The 24,752-nt window shown below is 45.4% G+C and overlaps 1 protein-coding gene across 3 annotated transcripts in view; it reads left to right on the top strand.

The window, feature by feature from the left end:
- The window catches only part of LOC124545286 (serine protease filzig-like), a 362,293-nt gene that overhangs the window by 242,485 nt on the left and 95,056 nt on the right, over positions 1-24,752 (top strand). Inside the window, exons 5-6 of one of the 3 annotated variants that reach the window (XM_047124172.1) lie at positions 2,593-2,673; positions 22,689-22,781. In XM_047124172.1, the coding sequence (XP_046980128.1) occupies positions 2,593-2,673; positions 22,689-22,781 (174 nt within the window). Of the gene's footprint in view, positions 1-2,550; positions 2,674-22,688; positions 22,782-24,752 lie in introns of all 3 variants that reach the window. The other 2 variants (XM_047124170.1, XM_047124171.1) reach the window with 2 other exon arrangements.

Genomic DNA, 24,752 nt, shown 5'->3' with positions numbered 1-24,752 from the left:
ATGGTACACATTCTCCTTTAACGTAACCCACAGAAAGAAGTCCAGAGGGGTAAGATCAGGAGAACGGGCTGGCCAATTTATGCGTCCTCCACGTCCTGTGAAACGCCCGTCGAACATCCTGTCAAGGGTCAGCCTAGTGTTAATTGCGGAATGTGCAGGTGCACCATCATGCTGATACCACATACGTCGACGCGTTTCCAGTGGGACATTTTCGAGCAACGTTGGCAGATCATTCAGTAGAAACGCGATGTATGCTGCAGCTGTTTGGGCCCCTGCAATGAAGTGTTTGTTACAACACCCAACTGAACGTCGGAGGTTTCAAGCGTCAACTTTAGGTTACAATATCTCCGGATGTAATTAACATTTTACAATGCAAGAAACGACACTGATTACGTATTTGTTTATATGTTCAGATGTGCTAACAAAACTAACGTGGTTCCATTAAAAAAACGTAGGTTTGTGTTAAAAAACATACTTCTGTGCATTTTTGTATGGTTTGTATTAAACAGTTACACTAGCCCCTCTCCTCACGTTCAATAATCCCTGACTAACAATAACCTATACCTTTCATAAATCACTTACCTCACAAAAATCTTCGTTACTCGAACTACTGCAATACAGCGAGCGCCAGTACTGCCAACTAAATAAAAGATTCTAACTACTGAAGGCACTAACTACTGAAGGCACCAACTACTGACAGGCATAGTTAGCAAATGAAAGATTTTGATAGATAACAAACAATGTATTTACCTTAATAATATTCAATATTCCTTACATCAATTCATGACATCCTTCTTTACAAATTTCCTTTTTCTGACACGTCCAGATCGTCCGCTTATAGTGACCTCTCAAAACTCTGGCATCTCTCTCTCCACATCCACCACTGCTGACAGCTCACTTCCAACTGCCCAACGCTACGTGCTGTTAACATCCAACTGCCCAACACTACACAAGCGAATATTCCAACATTGAGTCCAGCCAGCCACAGACTGCACACAGCACAGTCAGTGATTTTCATACAGAGCGCTACGTGGCGTTATCAACACAAAAACCTAAACAGCCTACTTACAAGATGTACATACTACGATAACATAACAAAGATTATACATAGGCAAATAAATAAACAAATTGTAACGACACTGTATTGCTGGATTTGCTGTCAATCATAGATGTCAACGCTACAACAGTAATACCATCGTTAAAAGAGTTAAGCTAACATTCCCAACAATCCACCCCATAAGTAAAGTATATGAATAACAAATAAATGGCCGTCAGAGCGGCCAAGCGGTTCTAGGCGCTACAGTCTGGAACCGCGACCGCTACGGTCGCACGTTCGCATCCTGCCTCGGGCGTGGGTGTGTGTGATGTCCTTAGGTTAGTTAGGTTTAAGTAGTTCTAAGACTAGGGGACTGATGACCTCAGCAGTTAAGTCCCATAGTGCTCAGAGCCATTTGAACCATTTTTTGAATAACAAATATATTATTAGGCTGCAACTGCAGTTCCTTAGACAGCAAAAGGCAGCGACAGCACAACGATGCAGCGTGGATGTAAGTATCGTCAAACAATCAAAGAATTTTTGTTATTTGCAACTGTTAACAAATATTATTTGCATGCAAGTAGCGTTAAGTTAGCCGTAGAGCTGAAATAGGCTATTTGCTACCGCATAACGTACAGCAATAAAACATCATCCATCATTTTGATTTGCAGCTGTTTGTATTGGCCGTGTTTGCAGTTAAAATTGTTGGATGTGAGGTCCGCCAGTCATGCAAAACACCGTTTTTCTCAGTACCCAAACATGTTTCAGCACCACTGTGCCGTCATAAGTAGGTTTTCGTTTTTATTTATTCTGCAATGTGAACATTTTTGTTAAATGATTATAAAATTATGTGCATCTTTAGTTCAAACAACAGATCGTTTCTTTTTGTAAATACCTTTACATTCGGTGTGCATGAATTTTCAGGATCACCTGTGTGTTAATTACTACAGGTAGCTTGTCATCTGCGACCAACCGATGTTCGAAATGGCTCAAATGGCTCTGAGCACTATGGGACTTAACATCTGAGGTTATCAGTCCCCTAGAGTTTAGAACTACTTAAACCTAACTAACCTAAGGACATCACACACATCCATGCCCGAGGCAGGATTCGAACCTGCGACCGTAGCAGTCACGCGGTTCCGGACTGAAGCGCCTAGAACCGCGTGGCCACCACGGCCAGCCCAACCGATGTTGATCAGAAAGTTTTTTCCTGGGAATTAACCTATCTTCTAGAATGTAGTTCAGTTTTTCGCGATGTTTTCGCGCCTATATTCGTTTTTACTTGCGTTTTCGTGTGCCAAGCACTTCCATTCTCGGCATCATGCTGAGGTGTTGTGATGCACAGGTAAGTTACATGGCGTACCTCACATCCAACAATAAAACATCAGTTATAGCAGCATTCTGGTTCAGCACTGTTGTTGCAGTGTCATGACAACACAGATTTTAGGTGGCGCATCGCCAGTGTGTTGAGGCGCGGCAGCTGTAGCGGCCCCGTGCTGTGTTGTGTTGCGCAGGCTGTCGGAGAGCGGCTTCCAGCGGCCCTCGTCTGTTGACAGGGACAGGACGACGAGGCGGCCCCAGGTTTCGGTGCTGCCCGTCGGAGGAGTCGGCAGCGGCGACCGCAGACCGCCGGCCAGGTGAGTGGCCGCTCAGCTCTTCCTGGTACCCACACCATCCCGCTGTGCAACCCTTTTCTCATCCTCGGCGTATTTCCAAACGACATACAGCTTGACATCTTGGGTTGTCCGGTGTCCTGTCGGATATCACCGTCGTACTTGCACGATATTTCGGTATCGTAGCTCGTTACCTTCATCAGGTGCGACCTGAGACTACTCCTATACATCCAGGGTGTTACAAAAAAGGACGGCCAAACTTTCAGGAAACATTCCTCACACACAAATAAAGAAAAGATGTTATGTGGACATGTGTCCGGAAACGCTTAATTTCCATGTTAGAGCTCATTTTAGTTTCGTCAGTACGTACTGTACTTCCTCGATTCACCACCAGTTGGCCCAATTGCAGGAAGGTAATGTTGACTTCGGTGCTTGTGTTGACAAGCGACTCATTGCTCTACAGTACTAACATCAAGCACATCGGTACGTAGCATCAACAGGTTAGCGTTCATCACGAACGTGGTTTTGCAGTCAGTGCGATGTTTACAAATGCGGAGTTGGCAGATGCCCATTTGATGTATGGATTAGCACGGGGCAATAGCCGTGGTGCGGTACGTTTGTATCGAGACAGATTTCCAGAACGAAGGTGTCCCGACAGGAAGACGTTCGAAGCAATTGAACGGCGTCTTAGGGAGCACGGAACATTAAAGCCTATGACTCGCGACTGGGAAAGACCTAGAACGACGAGGACATCTGCAATGGACGAGGCAATTCTTCGTGCGGTTGACGATAACCCTAATGTCAGCGTCAGAGAAGTTGCTGCTGTACAAGGTAACCTTGACCACGTCACTGTATGGAGAGTGCTACGGGAGAACCAGTTGTTTCCGTACCATGTACAGCGTGTGCAGGCACTATCAGCAGCTGATTGGCCTCCACGGGTACACTACTGCGAATGGTTCATCCAACAATGTGTCAATCCTCATTTCAGTGCAAATGTTCTCTTTACGTATGAGGCTTCATTCTAACGTGATCAAATTGTAAATTTTCACAATCAACATGTGTGGGCTGACGAGAATCCGCACGCAATTGTGCAATCACGTCATCAACACAGATTTTCTGTGAACGTTTGGGCGTGCATTGTTGGTGTGTCTTGATTGAGCCCCATGTTCTTCCACCTACGCTCAGTGGAGCACGTTATCATGATTTCATACGGGATACTCTACCTGTGCTGCTAGAACATGTGCCTTTACAAGTACGATACAACATGTGGTTCATGCACGATGGAGCTCCTGCGCATTTCAGTCGAAGTGTTCGTACGCTTCTCAACAACAGATTCGGTGACCGATGGATTGGTAGAGGCGGACCAATTCCATGGCCTTCACGCTCTCCTGACCTCAACCCTCTTGACTTTCATTTATGGGGGCATTTAAAAGCTCTTGTCTACGCAACCCCGGTACCAAATGTAGCGACTCTTCGTGCTCGTATTGTGGACGGCTGTGATACAAGACGCCATTCTCCAGGGCTGCATCAGCGCATCAGGGATTCCATGCGACGGAGGGTGCATGCATGTATCCTCGCTAACGGAGGACATTTTGAACATTTCCTGTAACAAAGTGTTTGAAGTCACGCTGGTACGTTCTGTTGCTGTGTGTTTCCATTCCATGATTAGTGTGATTTGAAGAGAAGTAATAAAATGAGCTCTAACATGGAAAGTAAGCGTTTCCGGACACATGTCCGCATAACATACTTTCTTTCTTTGTGTGTGAGGAGTGTTTCCTGAAAGTTTGGCCGTACCTTTTTGTAACACCCTATATATATATATATATATAAGAGGTGGAGCCCATCCACGCCCACACCGGCATGATGGCCAACTCAATAGGTCTACTGCCATCTCTGCACGAGGGTTAGTATTCACTAAAGTGAGGTGTCGTAGGATGTGGGTACTGCGATGTTTGCGTACGTCTGGTTAAGGTTAACCATTAATACGCACTCATCTGGAGATAGATTGGGTCGAAGAAGTCGAACGTAAGGTAGCGGTTTGAAGGGCAGAGGAAAAAAAGTGCGAAGGCAAGAGCCAAGGGAAAAAAACCTCGGGTGGTAAGAGCAGTAGCGGATGTCTTGCTGCCTGCTATAGTTCGTGCAGGGGTAGGCTTTGTTAGTAGTGGGTATCATGCATGCCGATATCTTTGACGTTGTGCGGTTGTGTTGCTCGGAGGCTGGCACTGGGTGCCGGTGTAGAGTCCTCGTTCAGCGTCAGCAACCTGCAACAGTTAGGTTTATTATCGTTTTTGTGTCCGATAGGTCATATATCGGATGCAGAGTGTAAGGTAATGTTGGCGGTTTGTTTGTGCGTCAGTAGGCGAGCTCGTCGGTGTCCCTGCTGTGGCCTGTTGGTCGGCTCTAATAGCAGCTGGTAATTACCAGTCAGTGTTGCTGATATGCAGGGGCTTGTTTGCGTATGTTAGTTTACCATAGGTGGCTGTGCCCTAGCTAGCAGTGTCTTTGGCCGCTAGTGCTTCCACCTATGGTTGTGATCGTAGTTTTCCAGAGTGAGGATGAAAGGATTGTTCGAGTGTCTCGAGTTCCTGTATAGTCGTGTGGCGTGTTTTTTGAATACTTCCTTGAGGGTATCAACGCAGTATTCATGGTGAAGATCCACGGTGTGCGTGTAGCGTGGAGCGTTGCTAAGGATTCGTAGCACTTTGGTTCAAATGGCTCTGAGCAATATGGGACTTAACAGCTGAGGTCATCAGTCCCCTAGAACTTAGAACTACTTAAACCTAACTAACCTAAGGACATCACACACATCCACGCCCGAGGCAGGATACGAACCTGCGACCGTAGCGGTAACGCAGTTCCAGACTGAAGCGACTAGAACGGCTCGGTCACACTGGCCGGCTCGTCGCACTTTGTTCTGTATGATCTGCAGGCGGCGCAGTCGTGTAGGAGCTGCATATACCCAGACGGGAGCTGCGTACGTCATCAGAGGTCTAATCAGTGTCATGTATATGGACCTCGACACCCTCCTATTGAGTGTGCTTCCCCTGTTGAGCATTGGGTAGAGCTGTTTGAACCTCGCGTGCGCTCGGTTGGCAACGTATTCGATGTGGTCCCCCCATGTAAGTTTCCGGTCCAGCCAGACACCTAGGTATCTGACTTTCTCTCGGAAACGTATTGGGCGTGTATGTAGTGTTATTGGTTTACAGTGTTGATGTTTGCGCAGTAGGTTCGGTCTACGTGTGAACAGAACTGCTTCGCACTTGTCGACGTTTATTTTAATACGCCATCGCTCCAACCAAGGCTCAGCTGTTCTGAGCGCTGTCTGTATTCGTGAATTGATGTTCAACGGTTTCCAATCTTGCGCAAGGATGGCGGTGTCATCCGTGTAGATGGCTAACGTCGTGTTTTGTGTTGCTGGGAAGTCGTTAATGTACAGATTAAACAAGATGGGCCCTAGGATGCTTCCTTGGGGTACTCCAGCTTGGACACCATGTTGTGTTGATTGTTTATCCTGCACGTTAGTGTTGAAACACCTGTTCGTGAGATATGAGTGTATGAGACGTACGAGTCCGTCCGGGAAACCAGCTTCGCTTAGTCTGCATATGAGTCCATTGTGCCAGAGTCGGACGAAAGCCTTTTCGATGCCAAGGAACACGGCCCCTGTGGCTTTGTTCATGTTGTGTGTTATATGTTCGACTACGCGGAGGAGTGGACCTGGTCCAGTATTTATGCCTGTGGTCTTCCCCGCTTCACCAGGCGCTCCCTCTGCGGTCCGCACCCGCCAGCTGCGAACATTGCCGTTCCCTTTATCGTCCGCTGCAGTCCTGGCTGTTCTCTTTGCGGTCCGCGCCCGGCAGACACACCCCTGGGTGTTCCATCTTCGGTCTGGTGTGTTTGGAATCCCGTCTGTGGTACCAGGCATTCCTCCTGTGGTCGTCTCCTGCTCACTGTGATCTGCTGGGGCGTTGCCATTCCATTTCCGGTCCGCTGCGGTTCTATATGTTCCCTCTGCGGTGCGCGCCCGTCAGACCCGACTCTGGGCGTTCCATCTTCAGTCTGGTGCGCCTAGAACTCTGTATGGGGATTCTTCTCCATGTCCACGCCCTCAGTTCTATCTATTTGTGGAGTGCTGCAGCTGTCCCCGTTGCTTCTTCAACAATTCCAGAGCAGGATCCCATGCTCTACACAGCTGGTACCCTGCACATGCCTCTTCTGCGGGTATTTCGTCCCGGCCTGTGTGTAGTATTAACCCATTGGAGGTTTCGCCTACTGATTCTTGGGCTATGTCGTCAAGTGCTTCTAGTGTTTATGCGTCTTCACGATTGGCAGTTTCATGGGCAGTGTCCTCTTCTTGCGGCCTCCTCTCTTCAAAGGTGGAGAAGTGCCACTGGCCGTTTGTGACGGTCCCGGTCGTCATTGGTTTGTCCGAGTTGGTTGAGAAGTGGGTTGTCAGAAACCCAAGTCTTGTAGTATAATTTCGCTGCTATCTGGCGATATCTGTTGATGACGAGTGGAGCTGGTACCCCCGTGTCATGGTTCATGAGTTGATCGGTCACTTTCATCTCTATTGACTCTCTTATAACACTGTCATTACGTCTACATACATACTCTGCAAACCACTGAAATGCCTGGCAGGGTGTACTTACCATTGTACCATATCTTCCGTTTTCTTTCCGTTCCAGTCACGTATGGATTGTGGGAAGAATGACTTCTGTGCGTTCTGTAATTAGACTAATCTCGATTCGTGATCTTTACTTGGACGATACGTAGGCAGATCAAAAATATCTATAGATTCTTAACTCAATAGCGGTTCCTGATATTTTGTAGGTTTGGAAATTAGCGTCTACTTTAGAATGTCTGCCAATTCAAAATAAGGTATTATTCCACCGGGCTGCATTTTAAAATTGTACTTTATTCCGGGAGTCGTGTACGTTGCGCATTTTCAGGTGTATCTGTAACAGACGTGAATGCGTCATCCTCGTCTCTTAAAAATTCGCGTGCCATGGGTAATTGTGTCCACTTCCCTGTCCTGATATCACATTTTCCCAACCGTAATTGGCTCACTTGTAGTGGCTGCAGAGAGAAATAACAAACAGTATTTATGAAATTACGAGTTTCAGAATAATGGGTGAGGCCAGTCTAAAATTCTGAAAGGTTAATGAACAGCAGGGCGCGTGGGACGAACTTAGGAAAGCTAGAAGAAATCATTGATCCTGGCGTTCGGTTTGGTTTGGTTTGCAGCTGTAGGTTTGTTGAATGGAAATGCGGTGTGGAACCTATCGCTGTTCGGCTATCAGCAAATAAAACCAGTCTCACATGCTAATCTTCTGTTCCCTGGACAGTACGGAGAACAGCTTTTATCACTTACAGCACGGGATTCCATTGTTTCTATTAAAGACTTAATTAATGAAGGGCACAGAAGGGAAAATGTCGACCAGTAAAACAGTGAAATAAAATGAAATCAGATATATTTACGATAAAAACACACAAACGCGAGATAGTCTTCTCACAGAAAATGGTATTTAGCCAACCCGTAATGTAGCCTGTAGGTCGAAGTGCTAACGTGCTGTAGGATAAGATAAATATACGAGGGCTACTTTTTCCCGTTACCGATCGATTGCGAAATTAAAACCACATTAAAACTCCGACTATTTACACACATGGTTCAAATGGCTCTAAGCACTATGGGACTTAACATCTGAGGTCATCAGTCCCCTAGACTTAGAACTACTTAAACCTAACTAACCTAAAGACATCACACACATCCATGCCCGAGGCAGGATTCGAACCTGCGACCGCAGCAGGAGCGCGATTCTGGACTGAAGCATCTAGAACCGATCGGCCACAGCGGCCGGCTTTGCACAGATGTTGGGTAGTGCCTCTAGTACGCCAATCGATCGCGTCACATCTCCCGTCAAGTCTGAAGTTCGTGCAGTTACTCGATTTCTCCAGGCTGAGGAGTTCCGCCAAATTTCACGCAGCCCCACATATCGTAACCGTGACTCGTCATAGAAAAGTGCGGCAATGGTGCAGGAACTTTGAAGCAAGACGTACAAAAGTTTATGATGCTGGTGGTCAGAGAAGGAAGCGGGTGTGAACAGATCTTGCTCATCTAGTGCATCAGGTGATTCCAGAAATTCTTCTTGGAAGGGAAATGCAGAACAAGCGAAGAGGAATGTCGTCAGTCGCTGTCCTTGTCCATGACAATGCTCGGCCGCACACTTCGGCTGCAACAGAAACGCTCCTGCAGCGATTCTCATGGGAAGTGGTTGATCGCCCATCACACAGCCCGGACATAGCTCCCTCTGAGATTTTTCAGCTCTTTGCTCACGTGAACCGCTGGCTGTGAGGGCAGCATTTTTGCGCAGACAATGAGCTGCTGACCAGGGTAGAAAATTGGCGGTAAGCACAGGTGTTGCCTTATACGGAAAGGGTGTTGGAAAATTGGGACAACACTACAACATATGTCTAAGTCGGAGCAACGACTACCTACAGAAGTAGTTGGAAGGCGTAGCTAAATGTTGCAGATAATACGTTTTTGATTTTCACCGCGGTTTCCATTCCGCAACCGACCAGACTTCGAAAAAAAGAAATAGCCTTCACGCATGAAATACAGTGATGATCATACGAGTAAAGATGTCCTCTCCAGTCCCTGTAGAGGGCGATAACCGGAAAAATTGGTGAGTTTTGCGAAGAGAGAAGCACGAACGATGGTAGTTAGTCATGAGGAGTCATGTCATACGAACACATAAATGGACAACGCGGCAACGCTTACTGCCTTAGCGTTGATGGAGGTTCTTGTGGGGCAAATAGCCTATTTCCATTTTAACACGGAGCATTCCTCATCAAACGTCTCGACTAAAGCTGACTGAATCTACACATAGTTCCTTCCAAGGTGATGGAACCAACACATATACAGTAACATGGCGTCGACTCCCTCACTAGTACTAATAACGAAGTGAAGTCGACCAAGAACTGCAACGATGTGGGGCTGGGAGACCGCTCCTCCGTAGTTCAGTCACCTCGGATACAGAACAGCAGCGTGCCTCCTCCAAAAAGGAAAGGTCCGTGCAGCCAACTCGACTGGAGGTAGCATTGCAAATGGTTGCTGCTGCTTTCGGCCGGAGGGGAAGCTCCGCCTCCTGGCACTCAGGTTGGTGACCCCGTGGTGGAGACAGTTCTCCAAATACGGGCAGGACTAGTACCCCTAAACGTCGTCGCAGCTGAAGAACTTCTACAGATTTTTATCATCTTGTGAATTTTCTGAATTAATTGGTGAACATGGAAACTGCTCTTCCCCCTGCATTTATAGGTTCTCTACTCGGTATACTGGAAAAATTAATTTAATTGCATCAATTGACTAATGCCATTTCATTTTTAATTAATTGATTTGTAGGCCCTTAGCTGATATAAGTCGTGATTATCCGGTCAACACGGATATGCAAATGGAAGCATGATTTTAATTTCTCTCTCATACTTTGTAAGGAGACTGGAATAGACTGGACAGCTACTGAGATTTTCTCACGTTCTTTACAGGTCCCGGAAAAGTCTCCAGGTTAAAAGTTTACATTATATTTTGCGCTATGAAGGAAAAATTACGGTACAAACACATTGACCAAAACAGAACACGGTACATCTAAATGGTTCCGCTCTTCAGTGTCAGTAGCACTCACAAGGAAACACCACCAACATGACATATTTCAAAGAGAAAAAAATCCACAGTACCAAGATGTCAGCCCCAACAATCGATCCCACGCGAAAATTAGGGCCATGATTCTGACAGTACACAGTTAAGACCTATTGAAAGAATAGCTTCTACATCTTCAAGCACTTCGGTTATTTGTCACTCACTTCTCCCCACTCAGCTGCCTAATGCCTGAGTGGGAGTACTGTACAGTAGTTTGAGTAATATATTTTTGAAATAAATACATCACCTCGGTTCCGACACTTACGGAAACTGAACAGAAAATTGGAATTGAGATCAACATAAACATCATTTCCGCCATTTTTATTGCTCATGAAAAACACACATTGCATGTTGTAGCACTATACAGCGAGACCTTCAGAGATGGTGGTCCAGATTGCTGTACACACCAGTACCTCTAATACCCAGTAGCACATTCTCTTGCGTTGATGCATGCCTGTATTCGTCGTGGCATGCTATCCACAAGTTCATCAAGGCACTGTTGGTCCATATTGTCCCACTCAACGGCGATTCGGCGTAGATCCCTCAGAGTGGTTAGTGGATCACATCCTCCATAAACAGTCCTTTTCAATCTATCCTAGGCCTGTTCGACAGGGTTCACGTCTGGAGAACATGCTGGCCACTCTAGTCGAGCGATGGCGTTATCCTGAAGGAAATCATTCGCAAGATGTGCACGGTGGGGGCGCGATTGTCGTCCATGAAGACGAATGCCTCGCCAATGACCGATATGGTTGCACTATCGGTCGGAGGATGGCATTCACGTATCGTACAGCCGTTACGGCGCCTTCCATGACCACCAGCGCCGTATGTCGGCCCCACATAATGCCACCCCAAAACAGAACGGAACCTCCACCTTGTTGCACTCGCTGGACAGTGTGTCTAAGACGTTCAGGCTGGCCGGGCTGCCTCCAAACACGTCCCTGACGATTGTCTGGTTGAAGGCATATGCGACACTCATCGTTGAAGAGAACGTGATGCCAATCCTGAGTGGTCCATTCGGCTTGTTGTTGGGCCCACCTGTACCGTGCTGCATGGAGTCGTGGTTGCGAAGATGGACCTCGCCATAGACGTCGGGAGTGAAGTTGCGCATCATGCAGCCTATTCCGCACAGTTTGAGTCGTAACACGACGTCCTATGGCTACACTAAAAGCATTATTCAACATGCTGGCGTTGCTGTCAGTGTTCCTCCGAGCCATAATCCGTAGGTAACGGTCATCCACTGCAGTAATAGCCCCCGGGCGGCCTGAAGGAGGGATATCATCGACAGTTCCTGTCTCTCTGTATCTCCTCCATGTCCGAACATCAGCGCTTTGGTTCACTCCGAGACGCCTGGATTGTCGGACCCCCTCTGTCTAATAGGCGCTGCTCATGCCTGGTTGTTTACATCTTTGGACGGGTTTAGTGACATCTCTGAACAGTCATAGGGACTGCGTCTGTGATACAATATCCACAGCTAACGTCTATCTTCAGGAGTTCTGGGAACCGGGTTGGGTGACGAAAAACTTTTTTTGATGTGTACTGTTTTGAGGCTGAAAACGTGCTTTGAGCACTGTCAAAGTATGCGGTGAGAGAGAACACTTTGCTTTGAAAATTTTTATGTTGTTATTGAAAAACTCGGTATAAATGAATGAAATAAATTATTCTATCGTTAAAGAATAGAGCTACGTAATTATTAATATAACTGTTGTGCATTATTTTCTTCCGGTTTTAAAGCTGCCATTGTTTACATTTACAATGGATGTGCTATTCTTCATGATTGGAAAAATTAAATTATAAATTGAAAATAATTTTCATTCAACAGTTGTTCGGTTGCTTAGGTATAGCTGCACACACACACACACACACACACATATATATATATAGGGTGAGTCACCTAACGTTACCGCTGGATATATTTCGTGTTTAATACAAACCATACAAAAATGCACGGAAGTATGTTTTCTAACACAAACCTACGTTTTTTTAAATGGAACCACGTTAGTTTTGTTAGCACATCTGAACATATAAACAAATACGCAATCAGTGTCGTTTGTTGCATTGTGAAATGTTAACTACATCCGGAGATATTGTAACCTAAAGTTGACGCTTGAAACCTCCGACGTTCAGTTGCGTGTTGTAACAAACACGGGCCACGGTCGGCGAGCAGCATCTGCAGGGACATGTTTATGATGACGACCGTGTTTACGAGTGTGGCTGTAGTGCACTGTTGTGGTTCGGTCTAGCTGTCGCAGTGTCCGCATGTAGCGCTTGCTGCTATTGTTATTCTGCATTCGTCTCCGCACGCGGACCAACTGTAGTACACCGTGTTACCAGACGTCTGTGATAGTGTAGTGTTGTAGGAACTGAGACCATGGTGTATTCGAACTCTGAAAAGGCGGAGATGATACTCCTCTATGGCGAGTGTCGACGAAATGCAGCTGAAGCCTGCAGGGTGTATGCAGAATGGTACCCGGTCAGAGAGCATCCAACGTGCCGCACATTGTAAAACATCTACCGCCAACTGTATGCAACAGGTATGGTCGTAGCACGCTAACGGGTCCGTAACAGGCCCGTCACAGGAGAAGCGGGTGCAGTTGGTGTGTTAGCTGCTGTTGCCATGAACCCACACATGAGTACACGGGACATTGCGAGAGCCGGTGGACTGAGTCAAAGTAGTGTCATGCGCATACTGAATCGTCACCGCTTTCACCCGTTTCATGTGTCGCTACATCAGCAATTACATGGTGATGACTTTAATCATCGAGTGCAATTCTGTCAATGGGCATTAACAGAGAATGCGTTGCAGTTCTACCTGTTTACCGATGAAGCGGGTTTCACAAACCACGGGGCAGTGAATCTACGGAACATGCATTACTGGTCCGTGGACAATTCTCGCTGGCGCAGACAGGTAGAGCGACAGCGACCGTGGACTGTAAATGTACGGTGCGGAATCATTGGCGACCACCTCATTGATCCTCATTTCATTGCAGGGGCCCAAACAGCTGCAACATACATCGCGTTTCTACAGATCCAAAGAAGAGCGGCGCGTTTCGTCACAGGGTTATTTGGTAATCGTGATAGCGTTACGGAGATGTTTAACAAACTCAAGTGGCAGACTCTGCAGGAGAGGCGCTCTGCATCGCGGTGTAGCTTGCTCGCCAGGTTTCGAGAGCGTGCGTTTCTGGATGAGGTATCGAATATATTGCTTCCCCCTACTTATACCTCCCGAGGAGATCACGAATGTAAAATTAGGGAGATTAGAGCGCGCACGGAGGCTTTCAGACAGTCGTTCTTCCCGCGAACCATAGGCGACTGGAACAGGAAAGGGAGGTAATGACAGTGGCACGTAAAGTGCCCTCCGCCACACACCGTTGGGTGGCTTGCGGAGTATAAATGTAGATGTAGATGTAGATGTAGGTGTGGGGCGACGGTGGGGTGGGTGAAATGCTGTGGCCCGTTGTTGGGTTGTGAACCACTGACGGCTACGGCGTGATGAAGCTTCTCCGTCGTTTCTAGGTCCCCACTTCAATACATACATGCAAGGGATGGAACTCGCGAGGTTTGACAGTTCTACGCAGATTTTGTACAGGGACATGTTGTCGCCAACAGTGGCCCAGCACACTACACCTACTTTGGGCCCCTGTAGGGTTGCCAGCTGCAAAAATACGAGGGTTGGAACTTAAATAGTGGCAACTATTTATTCATAACCGATACAAAAGAGTTACGTGTTTGCCACTGTTACTGTGCTTCAAAGTAGTCACCAGCGTTGTGTAGAACCCGTTGCCAGCAATGTGGAAGGCGTAGTATACCGTTAGCAGAGCCTGTTCTGTTGATGGCGCGAATGGAGCGGTCTACTGCCTGTCGAATCTCTGGAACAGTTCTGAAGCGAATGCCACGGAGTTGTTCCTTCATCTTCTGAATCAAATCAAAGTCACACGGACGTAAGTCCGGGCAGTATGGTGGATGGTACAGTACTTTCCAGTCGCATCGACCGAACAGAGCAGCCACAGCTTGCGCTGTATGCGACCGCGCATTGTCGTGCAAAATGATGGGTGGGTTGCGCAGAAAGCGTCGCCGCTTCTTTCGCATAGCTGGTCGCAGGTGATGCTCCAAAAACGAACAGTAATACTGTGCATTGACAGTCTGCCGTGGAGGAACATAATGCGTTAGGATAACGCCATCACAGTCATACACGAGAATCACCATAACTTTAGACCGCTCCACCCACAACATCAACAGAACAGGCTCTGCTAACGGTATACTACGCCTTCCACATCTCTGGCAACAGGTTCAATACAACGCTGGTGACTAAGGACAGTAACAGGTGCAAACATGTAACTCTTTTGTATAGGTTGTGAATAAATAGTTACTACTATTTAAGTTCCAAACCTCGTACATACAAGGATGCATGAACCAGACGCCTGCTGCAGAGGCACATATGCAACAACGTTCCCTGAAAGGTCGTTGAAGAGGCACTACTGTTAGCCTCTTGATTCATCTGGGGACAGTACACAGCCGTCGTTCACACCTGTCGCCTATGGCCTGTTGTGCAGCACAGTTACCTCAGCGGCAGTTTTGAACAGGGTTATTTTGTTATGCACGGTATTCTTTAACCACAGCGGCACGATAACAGTTTACAAACTTAGCCGTTTCGGAAATGCTTCCACCATTCCCCCGAAAGCCGGTGATCATGACACTTTTGGACGTCAGATAAATGGGTCCGTTTCCGCATTACGACATCAACTTATACTCTTTCCCACGTCCGTCCCCCCGACGCACTTTATATACCCTCCACTGCTAACGCTGCCACTGCCGTGTGTGAGTGATCATTGTACACGTTGGTCATGTTCATGTGACTGGACCGTCTATTAATGTCCAGTGGTCGGATCTTCCTGCAAGTAGTCATAGCTACAGGACTTTTGATTATTGACTTTGGGTAGTGTCAAGTTTAACCTTGCCTCTGGGGGGCTGACGACCCCTATCTATTACGACTGTATGTGTGTAGCACTGCAGAGACTACAGGTCCGTTGAAAATTTCCGGAGCAGTACCTCACGTAATTTCTTGCGCACCGCATGTCGCTAAGGATGTGAGGACTCTGTCTACGGCCAATAGGGTTTCGAGCGACGCTGGGGAAACTTAGGGGGGGGGGGGGGGGGACATGGACGTTTGAAAACTATCAAACTCAAAACTGCACTTACTGGTTCAAGAACAGAGCTCCATAAGTTAATTGCTTGACCTCTTTCCAGCGACATACAGTTTTAAATGAAATCGTGGTCGGGTTAATAAGTAGAAAAATGTATTCAACAGCAAACTGAAACATGTATACGCGCATCATGCAAGAAAAAAAGAAAAATGCAACTACAATTAATAATAACGTCCAGTCACCCGCAGCGTCGATAATTGCTTGGCATCTCCGAGGCATGTTTGAAACAAAGTTTTCCGCGTATTCACGTTGAAGGGGCATCCAAATGCGTCGAATTTGCGTTGACAGCTGTTTCAGAGTGAAGATCTTTTTTCCTTGCAACTTCTGTTTGACGGAAGACCACTTTCAGTAGGATTAGCGTCAGCCGACTGTGGGGGCCAGTCCAGTTCCTGGACGAACTTCTGCCGCGCGAGATTAACCGCGCGGTCTGAGGCGCCGCAGTCATAGACTGTGCGGCTGGTCCCGACGGAGGTTCGAATCCTTCCTCAGGCATGGGTGTGTGTGTTTGTCCTTAGGATAATTTATGTTAAGTAGTGTCGAAGCTTAGGGACTAATGACATTAGCACTTAAGTCCCACAAGATTTCACACACATTTGAACATTTTTTTGACGAACTTCTCCCTCACCCAGTCGCTGCAAAGCCTGCTCCTGTGCTTCGGATGATTGTCCTCCTGCAGTAATTTTTGTCGATGAACGAACGTTTGACAGTCGTCATCAAACATGTTTAATAAACGCGATGCGTAAACTGCACTCATGTCTCTTCTTGTGCATCCCAGTCAAGAATTCAAAGTAAACTACTGCTTTATGGACAGTGCGTGGAGGAGAAAGTTTCCCTCCGTTGGGCTGTGAGAGAAATAAGGTGATATCTTTTACCATATGTGTGTAATGCCGACCACACTCTTACTAAACAGACTGCATGTTAGTTTATATTTAAATGTTACCAGAATGCAATATCTGGTTTCGACCAATGGGATAGAGTGCACTTACAGTGACTGCAGTTTTTACGTGATGTGCAGCTGCTGCTAATGGCGCGATGTCATATAGGAAATCTGTAGTATTTGCTACGTGAATTACAATAGTGCTAACTCGCTTTGACATCCGAAGACTCGAGCAGTACCAAGACACGTAACGGGAGAAGTGTATCGAGTGGATTAGATGTAGTTTGAAGCAGGAGGGGGAGGAGGAGGAGGAGGAGGAAGAAGAAGAAGAGGAGGAGATTAGTGTTTAACGACCCGTCGACAACGAGAGACGGAACACAAACCCGGAATAGGAAACAATAGGGAAGCAAATCACGAAAAACTGAATCAGTATGGCCGGATGCGGATCTGAACCGCCGTCCTTCCGAATGCAAGACCAGTGAGCTAATCACGGCGCCACCTAGCTCGATACATATGGTTTGATTACTTAGGTTGGGATGAACTACAAGGAATCTTGCCGAAACAACCGTGAAATCTTCAACGTTTTGCAGAATTGTTGGTAGGAGGAGTGTTGTACCAAGACGATCGTGTACCTTGCAACACGTGTTTTTTCAAAGGAAATTCAGTCTGGTGATTGATTTTAGAATATGCACAAGAGACAGTAAGAAGAATTTTCCACCATTTTCTGCATTCTGTTTGCTAGGCATGAGGTTGTCGTCAGTGTAGTATTTGTACAGATTTGGGGTTGTACCTCGTATGTAAGTGCTGTTTAATATACCATATATAAGCTCTCTGGAATATACAGCTGAACTTTCTCATAACATCAGTTACAACGACTACTCAGTTACAACGTCGTGATTTCTATGATACGGCCATATTCCTCATAAGGCAAATATTTCTCATCCTTGCTTAATACGACACATGTACAGGCTGTACATAAAGTCCGTGAACGCTTTCAATTATTTATTGCACAGGAACTTAACATTGTACAGATATCATACATATTGCATTTTCAAGAGAAACTCTGAAACTTTTTTTTTTACAAACATTCGAGATGCATACAATGAGTGACCCGGCAGACGTCAATACGGTAATCGAATTCTTGCCATTCCCGTCCCAGCATGGCATCGTCGACTGTGGCAGTCGGCCGGCCGGTGTGGCCGAGCGGTACTAGACGCATCGATCTGGAACCACGCGACCGCTACGGTCGCAGGTTCGAATCCTGCCTCGGGCATGGATGCGTGTAATGTCCTTAGGTTAGTTAGTAGTTCTAAGTCTGGGGGACTGATGAACTCAGATGTTGAATCCCATTGTTCTTAGACCCATTTGAACCATTTTGAACCGAACGGGATGAGAATGGAATACATTGTTGGTCACCCCACTGCAAACAATTAACAAAGGTACATGTATACGGAATACGCTACCAGGTTTGCGACTGACTCGAAGACGTCATAAGTAATAGAGCCCAGTATGTTGTCCTCGATGGTAAGTGCTCATCGGAAACAGGAGTAACATCAGGAGTAACCCAGGAAGTGTAATAGGATCGTTGCTGTTTTCTGTATACATTAATGATCTGGCAAACACAGTGGGCAGCAATCTGCAGTTGTTCGCTGATGATGCTGTGGAGTACAAGAAGGTGTCGAAGATAAGTAACTGCAGGTTGATACAGGATGACCTACACAAAGTTTGTAGTTGGTGTGGGAATAGCAGCTGGCTCTTAATGTACAAAAATGTAAGTTAATTCGAATGAGTGGGAAAAACAAACCCGCAGCGTCCGTGGTGTCCTTGTTGATACAGTTAAGTCGTTTTAATATCTGGGCGTAGCATTGCGGCACGATATGAAATGCAACGAGCGTGTGAGGATTGTGAGAGGGAAGGCGAATAGTCGTCTTCAGTTTATTGGGAGGATTTTAGGAAAATGTGGTTCATCTGTAAAGGAGACCGCATATAGGACGCTAGTGCTATTATTGAGTACTGCTTGAGTGTTTGGGATCCGTAGCAGGTCGGATTGAAAGAAGACATCGAAGCAAGTCAGAGGCGAGTTGCTACATGTGTTACTGGTAGGTTCGATCGTAGTGCAAGTGTTCCAGACATGCTTCGGGAACTCAAGTCAGAATCCCTGGAGGCAAGAAGACATTCATTTCGAAAAACCCTCCTGAGAAAGTTTAGAGAACCGGCATTAGAAGCTGACTGCAGAATGATACTATTGCCACCATCATACACTTCGCGTAGGAACCACGAAGGTAAGATGCGAGAAATTTGGGATCGCACGGAGGCATACAGACACAGTGAAACACGAAAGGAGACGACTAGTTGTGGTACAGGGTACCCTCCACTACACACCGTACTGTGGCTTGCCGAGTATGCATGTAGCTGTAGATGTAGAAGAGCGAGTGATGTATGTAAAATAAAACAAGGCTAAATAAATTCATTATTTCCCATTTTTCACTACATCATCATCATCATCATCATCAGTGATCTGCCAAAAAGCAGGTTTTCACATGGTAGTTCTCCAGGCTGTCCGGTCTTCTGCCATCCTCTTCAGGTCTATATAATTTCCTCTTCCCTTTATGTCGCCTATCATCTTGTATCTCCTTCTTCCTCTCAGTCTTCTCCCACAAACCAATCCTTCCAAAGCATCTGCTAGCAAGCACCCCCTTCTCAATTGGTTCAAATGGCTCTGAGCACTATGGGACTCAACATCTATGGTCATAAGTCCCCTAGAACTTAGAACTACTTAAACCTAACTAACCTAAGGACATCACACAACACCCAGTCATCACGAGGCGGAGAAAATCCCTGACCCCGCCGGGAATCGAACCCGGGAACCCGGGGGCGGGAAGCGAGAACGCTACCGCACGACCACGCCTTCTCAATTAATGTCCCAACCAGTTCTTTTTACTTTCTCTTACGACCTTCAGCAGTCATCTTCTCTCACCAACCCTTTCCAATACTCTTTCATTATTCACTCTTTCCATCCAGCTTATTCTCTCCATTTTCCTCCACATCCACATCTCAAATGCTTCTAACCTTTTCTCATCCTATCGTCTCAGCGTCCATATTCCTGTCCCATATAGTGCCACACTCCAGACAAAACATTTGCCAAGCCTTTTCCTTAGACCGTTATCTAATTTGCCACATAAGTCTCCTCTTTCTGTTGAATACCTCCTTCGCTATGGCAATTCGAGTTTTCACCTCCTGGTGACATCTCAAGTCTTCAGTTATTGTGCTTCCAAGATATTTAAATGCACTTACTTGGCTAATGGTAGATTGTCCTATTTTAATATTGGACAGTCTGCGTCTTGTACTGATGACCATACTCTTTATTTTTGCTGTGTTTATTTCCATCCCATATTCCACACAAGCGTCATTGAGATCTTTCAGCACGTTAGACGGAAAATACGAATCTCGGTTACAACGACCCTCGTTTATAACATCATTTTCAAGGCCCTTTGAATGTTGTTGTAGCCAGGTTCCACTGTATTGTTAATCCTTCGGCTATACAATTTTATAATGAGTAAAATGCTGTATATTTTAACAGTATTTATATAACAAGTGGACAGTGAAGCTATATTTCATCATTCATGCACAGTCTTCTACCCCGAAACAGAAGATCTTTTACCATCGAACAAGTGATACTTGCAAATGAAATAAGTTTGTTTAATGTCTTGACAATTTTACCTGCGTTGAAAATCAAAATTTGTGTTAGTTCCAATAGCTTCACTTTCAAAATGTACGTAACTTGTAACTGGCTTTCGGTAATACTTCTGCTTAATTTAATTTCAATTACTGATTATTAGTGTGTAGTAGAGTAATAATGTAACAAACAGGCGAGTAAATGCAGTGTTAACAAGATTTTATCGATTGCAACGCTTTTAAATTTTTATAGCATATTTGTTCCTAGATACATGATCGTGCTGAGCCTTGAAACATTTGTAGAACCTTAATTATCTGGAGTAATTTTTGTAACTTCGGAAAAAGACCACAACACATAAAAAGTGAATGGCATCATTTAAAAATGGAATAAGAAAATATATTAAACTTCAACCACAGGCATGGAGTCTAAAGTCTGAGAAGTATTCCCCTACATAGATAGGGTTCTAATTTTTTAATTTCTGGTAGTTTTTGATTTTATATTATTGTAGTAACCATATTAAGTTAAACATTTCGTTTTGCTATAAACAAATTTGATTGTAACAAGTTAATTGGCGTGGCCATTTTCCGTAGCAAGCACATAAATATTCGTTTCATAAATTAAAACGCCATCTTCTTGCTGCAGTCTATATTTATGTTCTAGAGGTCTCTTACATTAAGGCAACTTCATAGGTTTAATCTAGAATAATAGTTTTCACACGTGATACCTACAGAGAAATGCTATGTTTACAGACTAGATTGCAGTTCAAGCCTTAGCTTTAACAGTAATAAATTGTAATTTGCCGAACCAAAATCTCCGAATTATCTGGTCATTGGTCAGAGGTCGAACCGTAACTTCACTTATAGAACATCGAACACCATTTCACGTTACGATCTTTTGTTTTGCAGTTTCCAAATTTCTCAAGCCAATCACTGAGGGAAACCACTACTGATTCAGTAAAAACTACGATTTTTCTTCCGAGAACGAGAGGAAGAATGAGAGAGAGAGAACGTGAACAAACAGTTGCGACGGAATTTTCTCGCACTTTTCTTAAGAAAAATCTGCATTTCTTGCTAGTTCAGTCATGGTGTTCCACAGCAGTCATAAATGGCAGATGAAAACTACATAAGTGAAGTTACAGTGGACCTCTAACCTATGGCCGGATGAAACGGAGGTTTCAGCTGGATAAACGAATAACTGCGAGTAATTTATTAATGCAAAATTTATGGCTTGTACTCTTTCCTAATTTGTAAGTATCCCATATAAAAACAAGAAACTGTACGTATGTAAGATAATTCTCATTTGCATTTTTTTTATTCGATTACATGTTTCGATCACTCTAGGTCATCTTACGATCTAAAACAAAGTAAAACTAAAGATGTAACATCAAATATTTTACAATAGCAGAGAAGAAAAGAATTGTACGTAAGTGTAGATTTTACATAAGTAATTGCATCAGCAACCCGTCATGTATACTCAGAACGACATATCAGAGTACTGTATTTTGCAACTGGGGTCAATGTTTTAAATCGGTAGATGTTGGACGTAGGGATCAGGAGGGGGAGGGGAAATGGCGTGAGGCTGATTGGAGGAGGGGAGAGGAAGCAGGGGTAGAGGGCGGGGGCAGTGGTGGGCAAGTCATGAGCTGAACAAGAGAGATCGTGTTCAAATTATAGAACGTACAATTATGTAAATATTGTCGTTAAAACACTAATAGTATACAACAATGCATATGTAAAATGCAAGCCGTATAAAATAGTGATATTATAAAATGAACTGAGGGGGGATTGAGAGCGGGCAAAGAAGGCAAGGGAGAGGGGGAGGTGGGGGGGAGGGGGAGAGGGGGTAGTAATAGGCATACTATGGGTTCAATAAGAGACGGTCCTACACTAAAGTTCCAAAACGTCAAGGATGTAAAAACCTTCTGTTAAGATACCAGAATGGATACGTAAAACTGTAAAAGGGTGATAAAATAGTAGTTTTTAAAACTGGAAATCAAGTAGCCAAAACTGAATAAGCATCTGAAGATATTTAAATTGTGAAGCTTTAAGTATTAAGCCATAAAGTCTTACTCTTAAAGATTGAAAATAAAATTGCACAAAGATTTTTCGTTAAAATATTATAAGTGTAGGCTTACAACAAGGGATGTATATTTTTTTTCTTTTTTACTGTTCAAATATTGGATGCTACGTATTTAGTTTTACTTTGTTTCAGATCTTAATATGATCCACAGGGATCGAAACATGTAATCGAATTAAAAAAAGTGTGCAGCTGGTATTGAACAATAAACTAGAATTATCTTAAACATCTACTCGCACACAGTATCTTAAATCTAAGACGATTATGTCGACCATAGTGAAAAACTGTTTCCATTCTGTATTTAAAACAAATGAAGAAGCCTTAATGTGAAACTAATCTAGAACACGTGTAACACACAAAAATAAAGTCTGCAGCAAGAAAAAGACGTCTACTTTTATAAAACGTACAATAATGAACTGTGATGTACGGCTGCCTGTGCCAAACGACCTACAACAGAAGTCAAATAGTGGAATTGTTCATGAAATAGAAACAACACAACTTTAAGCTGTTTGTGTTTGTCAGGCCAACGGCGGATCCATTCGGCAGCGGAAACCGCGAGGATCGCACGACGCGCCGGCCCGACCCCTTCGACGAGGACCCCTACCTCAACCGCAGGTGAGTCCACTCAACGCCTGTGAGATCTGTCCACGACTAAAGGCAAGCGAACACTACACTACTGGCCATTAAAATTGTTACACCAAGAAGGGTTGGGTTGTTTGGGTTGTTTGGGTTGTTTGGGGAAGGAGACCAGGCAGCGAGGTCATCGGTCTCATCGGATTAGGGAAGGATGTGGAAGCAAGTCGGCCGTGCCCTTTCAGAGGAACCATCCCGGCATTTGCCTGGAGTGATTTAGGGAAATCACTGAAAACCTAAATCAGGATGGCCGGACGCGGGATTGAACCGTCGTCCTCCCGAACGCGAGTCCAGTGTCTAACCACTGCGCCACCTCGCTCGGTCACACCAAGAAGGAATGCAAATGATAATCAGGTATTTATTGTACAATTATATCATACTAGAACTGACATGTGATTACATTTTCACGCAATTTGGATGCATAGAACCTGAGAAATCAGTACCCAGAAAACCACCTCTGGCCGTAATAACGACCTTGATACGCCTGGGCATTGAGTCAAACAGAGCTTGGATGGCGTGTACAGGTACAGCTGCCCATGCAGCTTCAACACGATACCACAGTTCATCAAGAGTAGTGACTGGCGTATTGTGACGAGCCAGTTGCACGGCCAGCATTGACCAGACGTTTTCAATTGGTCATTTTCTGTATCCAGAAAGCCAAGTAGAGGACCTGCAACATGCGGTCGTGCATTATCCTCCTGAAATGTGGGGTTTCGCAGGCATCGAATGAAGGGTAGAGCCACATCTGAAATGTAACGTCCACTGTCCAAAGTGCCGTCAATGCGAACAAGAGGTGACCGAGACGTGTAACCAATGGCACTCCATACCATCACGCCGAGTGATACGTCAGTCTGGCGATGTCGAATACGCGCTTCCAATGTGCGTTCACCGCGATGTCGCCAAACATGGATGCGACCATCATGATGATGTAAACAGAACCTGGATTCATCCGAAAAAATTACGTTTTGCCACTCGTGCACCCAGGTTCGTCGTTGAGTACACCATCACAGGCGCTCCTGTTTGTGATGCAGCGTCAAGGGTAACCGCAGCCATGGTCTCCGAGCTGATAGTCCATGCTGCTGCAGACGTCGTGGAACTGTTCGTGCAGATGGTTGTTGTCTTGAAAACGTCCCCATCTGTTGACTCAGGGATCGAGACGTGGCTGCACGGTCCGTTACAGCCATGCGCATAAGATGCCTGTCATCTCGACTGCTAGTGATAAGAGGCCGTTGGGATCCAGCACGGCATTCCGTATTACCCTCCTGAACCCACCGATTCCATATTCTACTAACAGTCATTGGATCTCGACCAACGCAGCACCAATGTTGCGATACCAAGGTCGAAAACGTGATGGTACACATTTCTGCTCCTTACACGAGGCATCACAACGTTTCACCAGGCACCGCCTGTCAACTGCTGTTTGTGTATGAGAAATCGGTTGGAAACTTTCCTCATGTCAGCACGTTGTAGGTGTCACCACCGGCGACAACCTGATGCTCTGAAAAACTAATCATTTGCATATCACAGCATCTTCTTCCTGTCGGTTAAATTTCGCTTCTGTAGCACGTCATCTTCGTGGTCTAGCAATTTTAATGGCCAGTAGTGTACATCTGAACCGCAATTGGCAAATTATGACAAAAAAATTAATGAAAGTTGGTTATTAATGTCCATGGTGACAGTTATTGAACTATACGAAAAAAAATCGTCGTGGCATCTGAACGGTTTGCGTTGGGACGTTCAAACCGCACGGTTGGCCGTGGGGCGTGATGGGAATTAGTATGGTTTGCCTTAGCGACGAATCCCACTTTCATTTAGTCGGGTTCGTCAGTAAGCAAAAGTTGTGCATTTGAGGGATTGAGAATTCGCATTTGGCGGTCGAGAAGTCTCTTCACCCTCAACGGGTGACTGTAATGTGTGCAATGTCCAGTCACGGAATAATCCTTGATGGCACGG

The sequence above is a fragment of the Schistocerca americana genome, chromosome 8 (assembly GCF_021461395.2).
Source record: "Schistocerca americana isolate TAMUIC-IGC-003095 chromosome 8, iqSchAmer2.1, whole genome shotgun sequence".
In the NCBI taxonomy this organism is placed as follows: Eukaryota; Metazoa; Arthropoda; class Insecta; order Orthoptera; family Acrididae; genus Schistocerca; species Schistocerca americana.
Note: the sequence above shows the minus strand (reverse complement) of the source record. Positions and strands in the feature narration are given on the sequence as shown.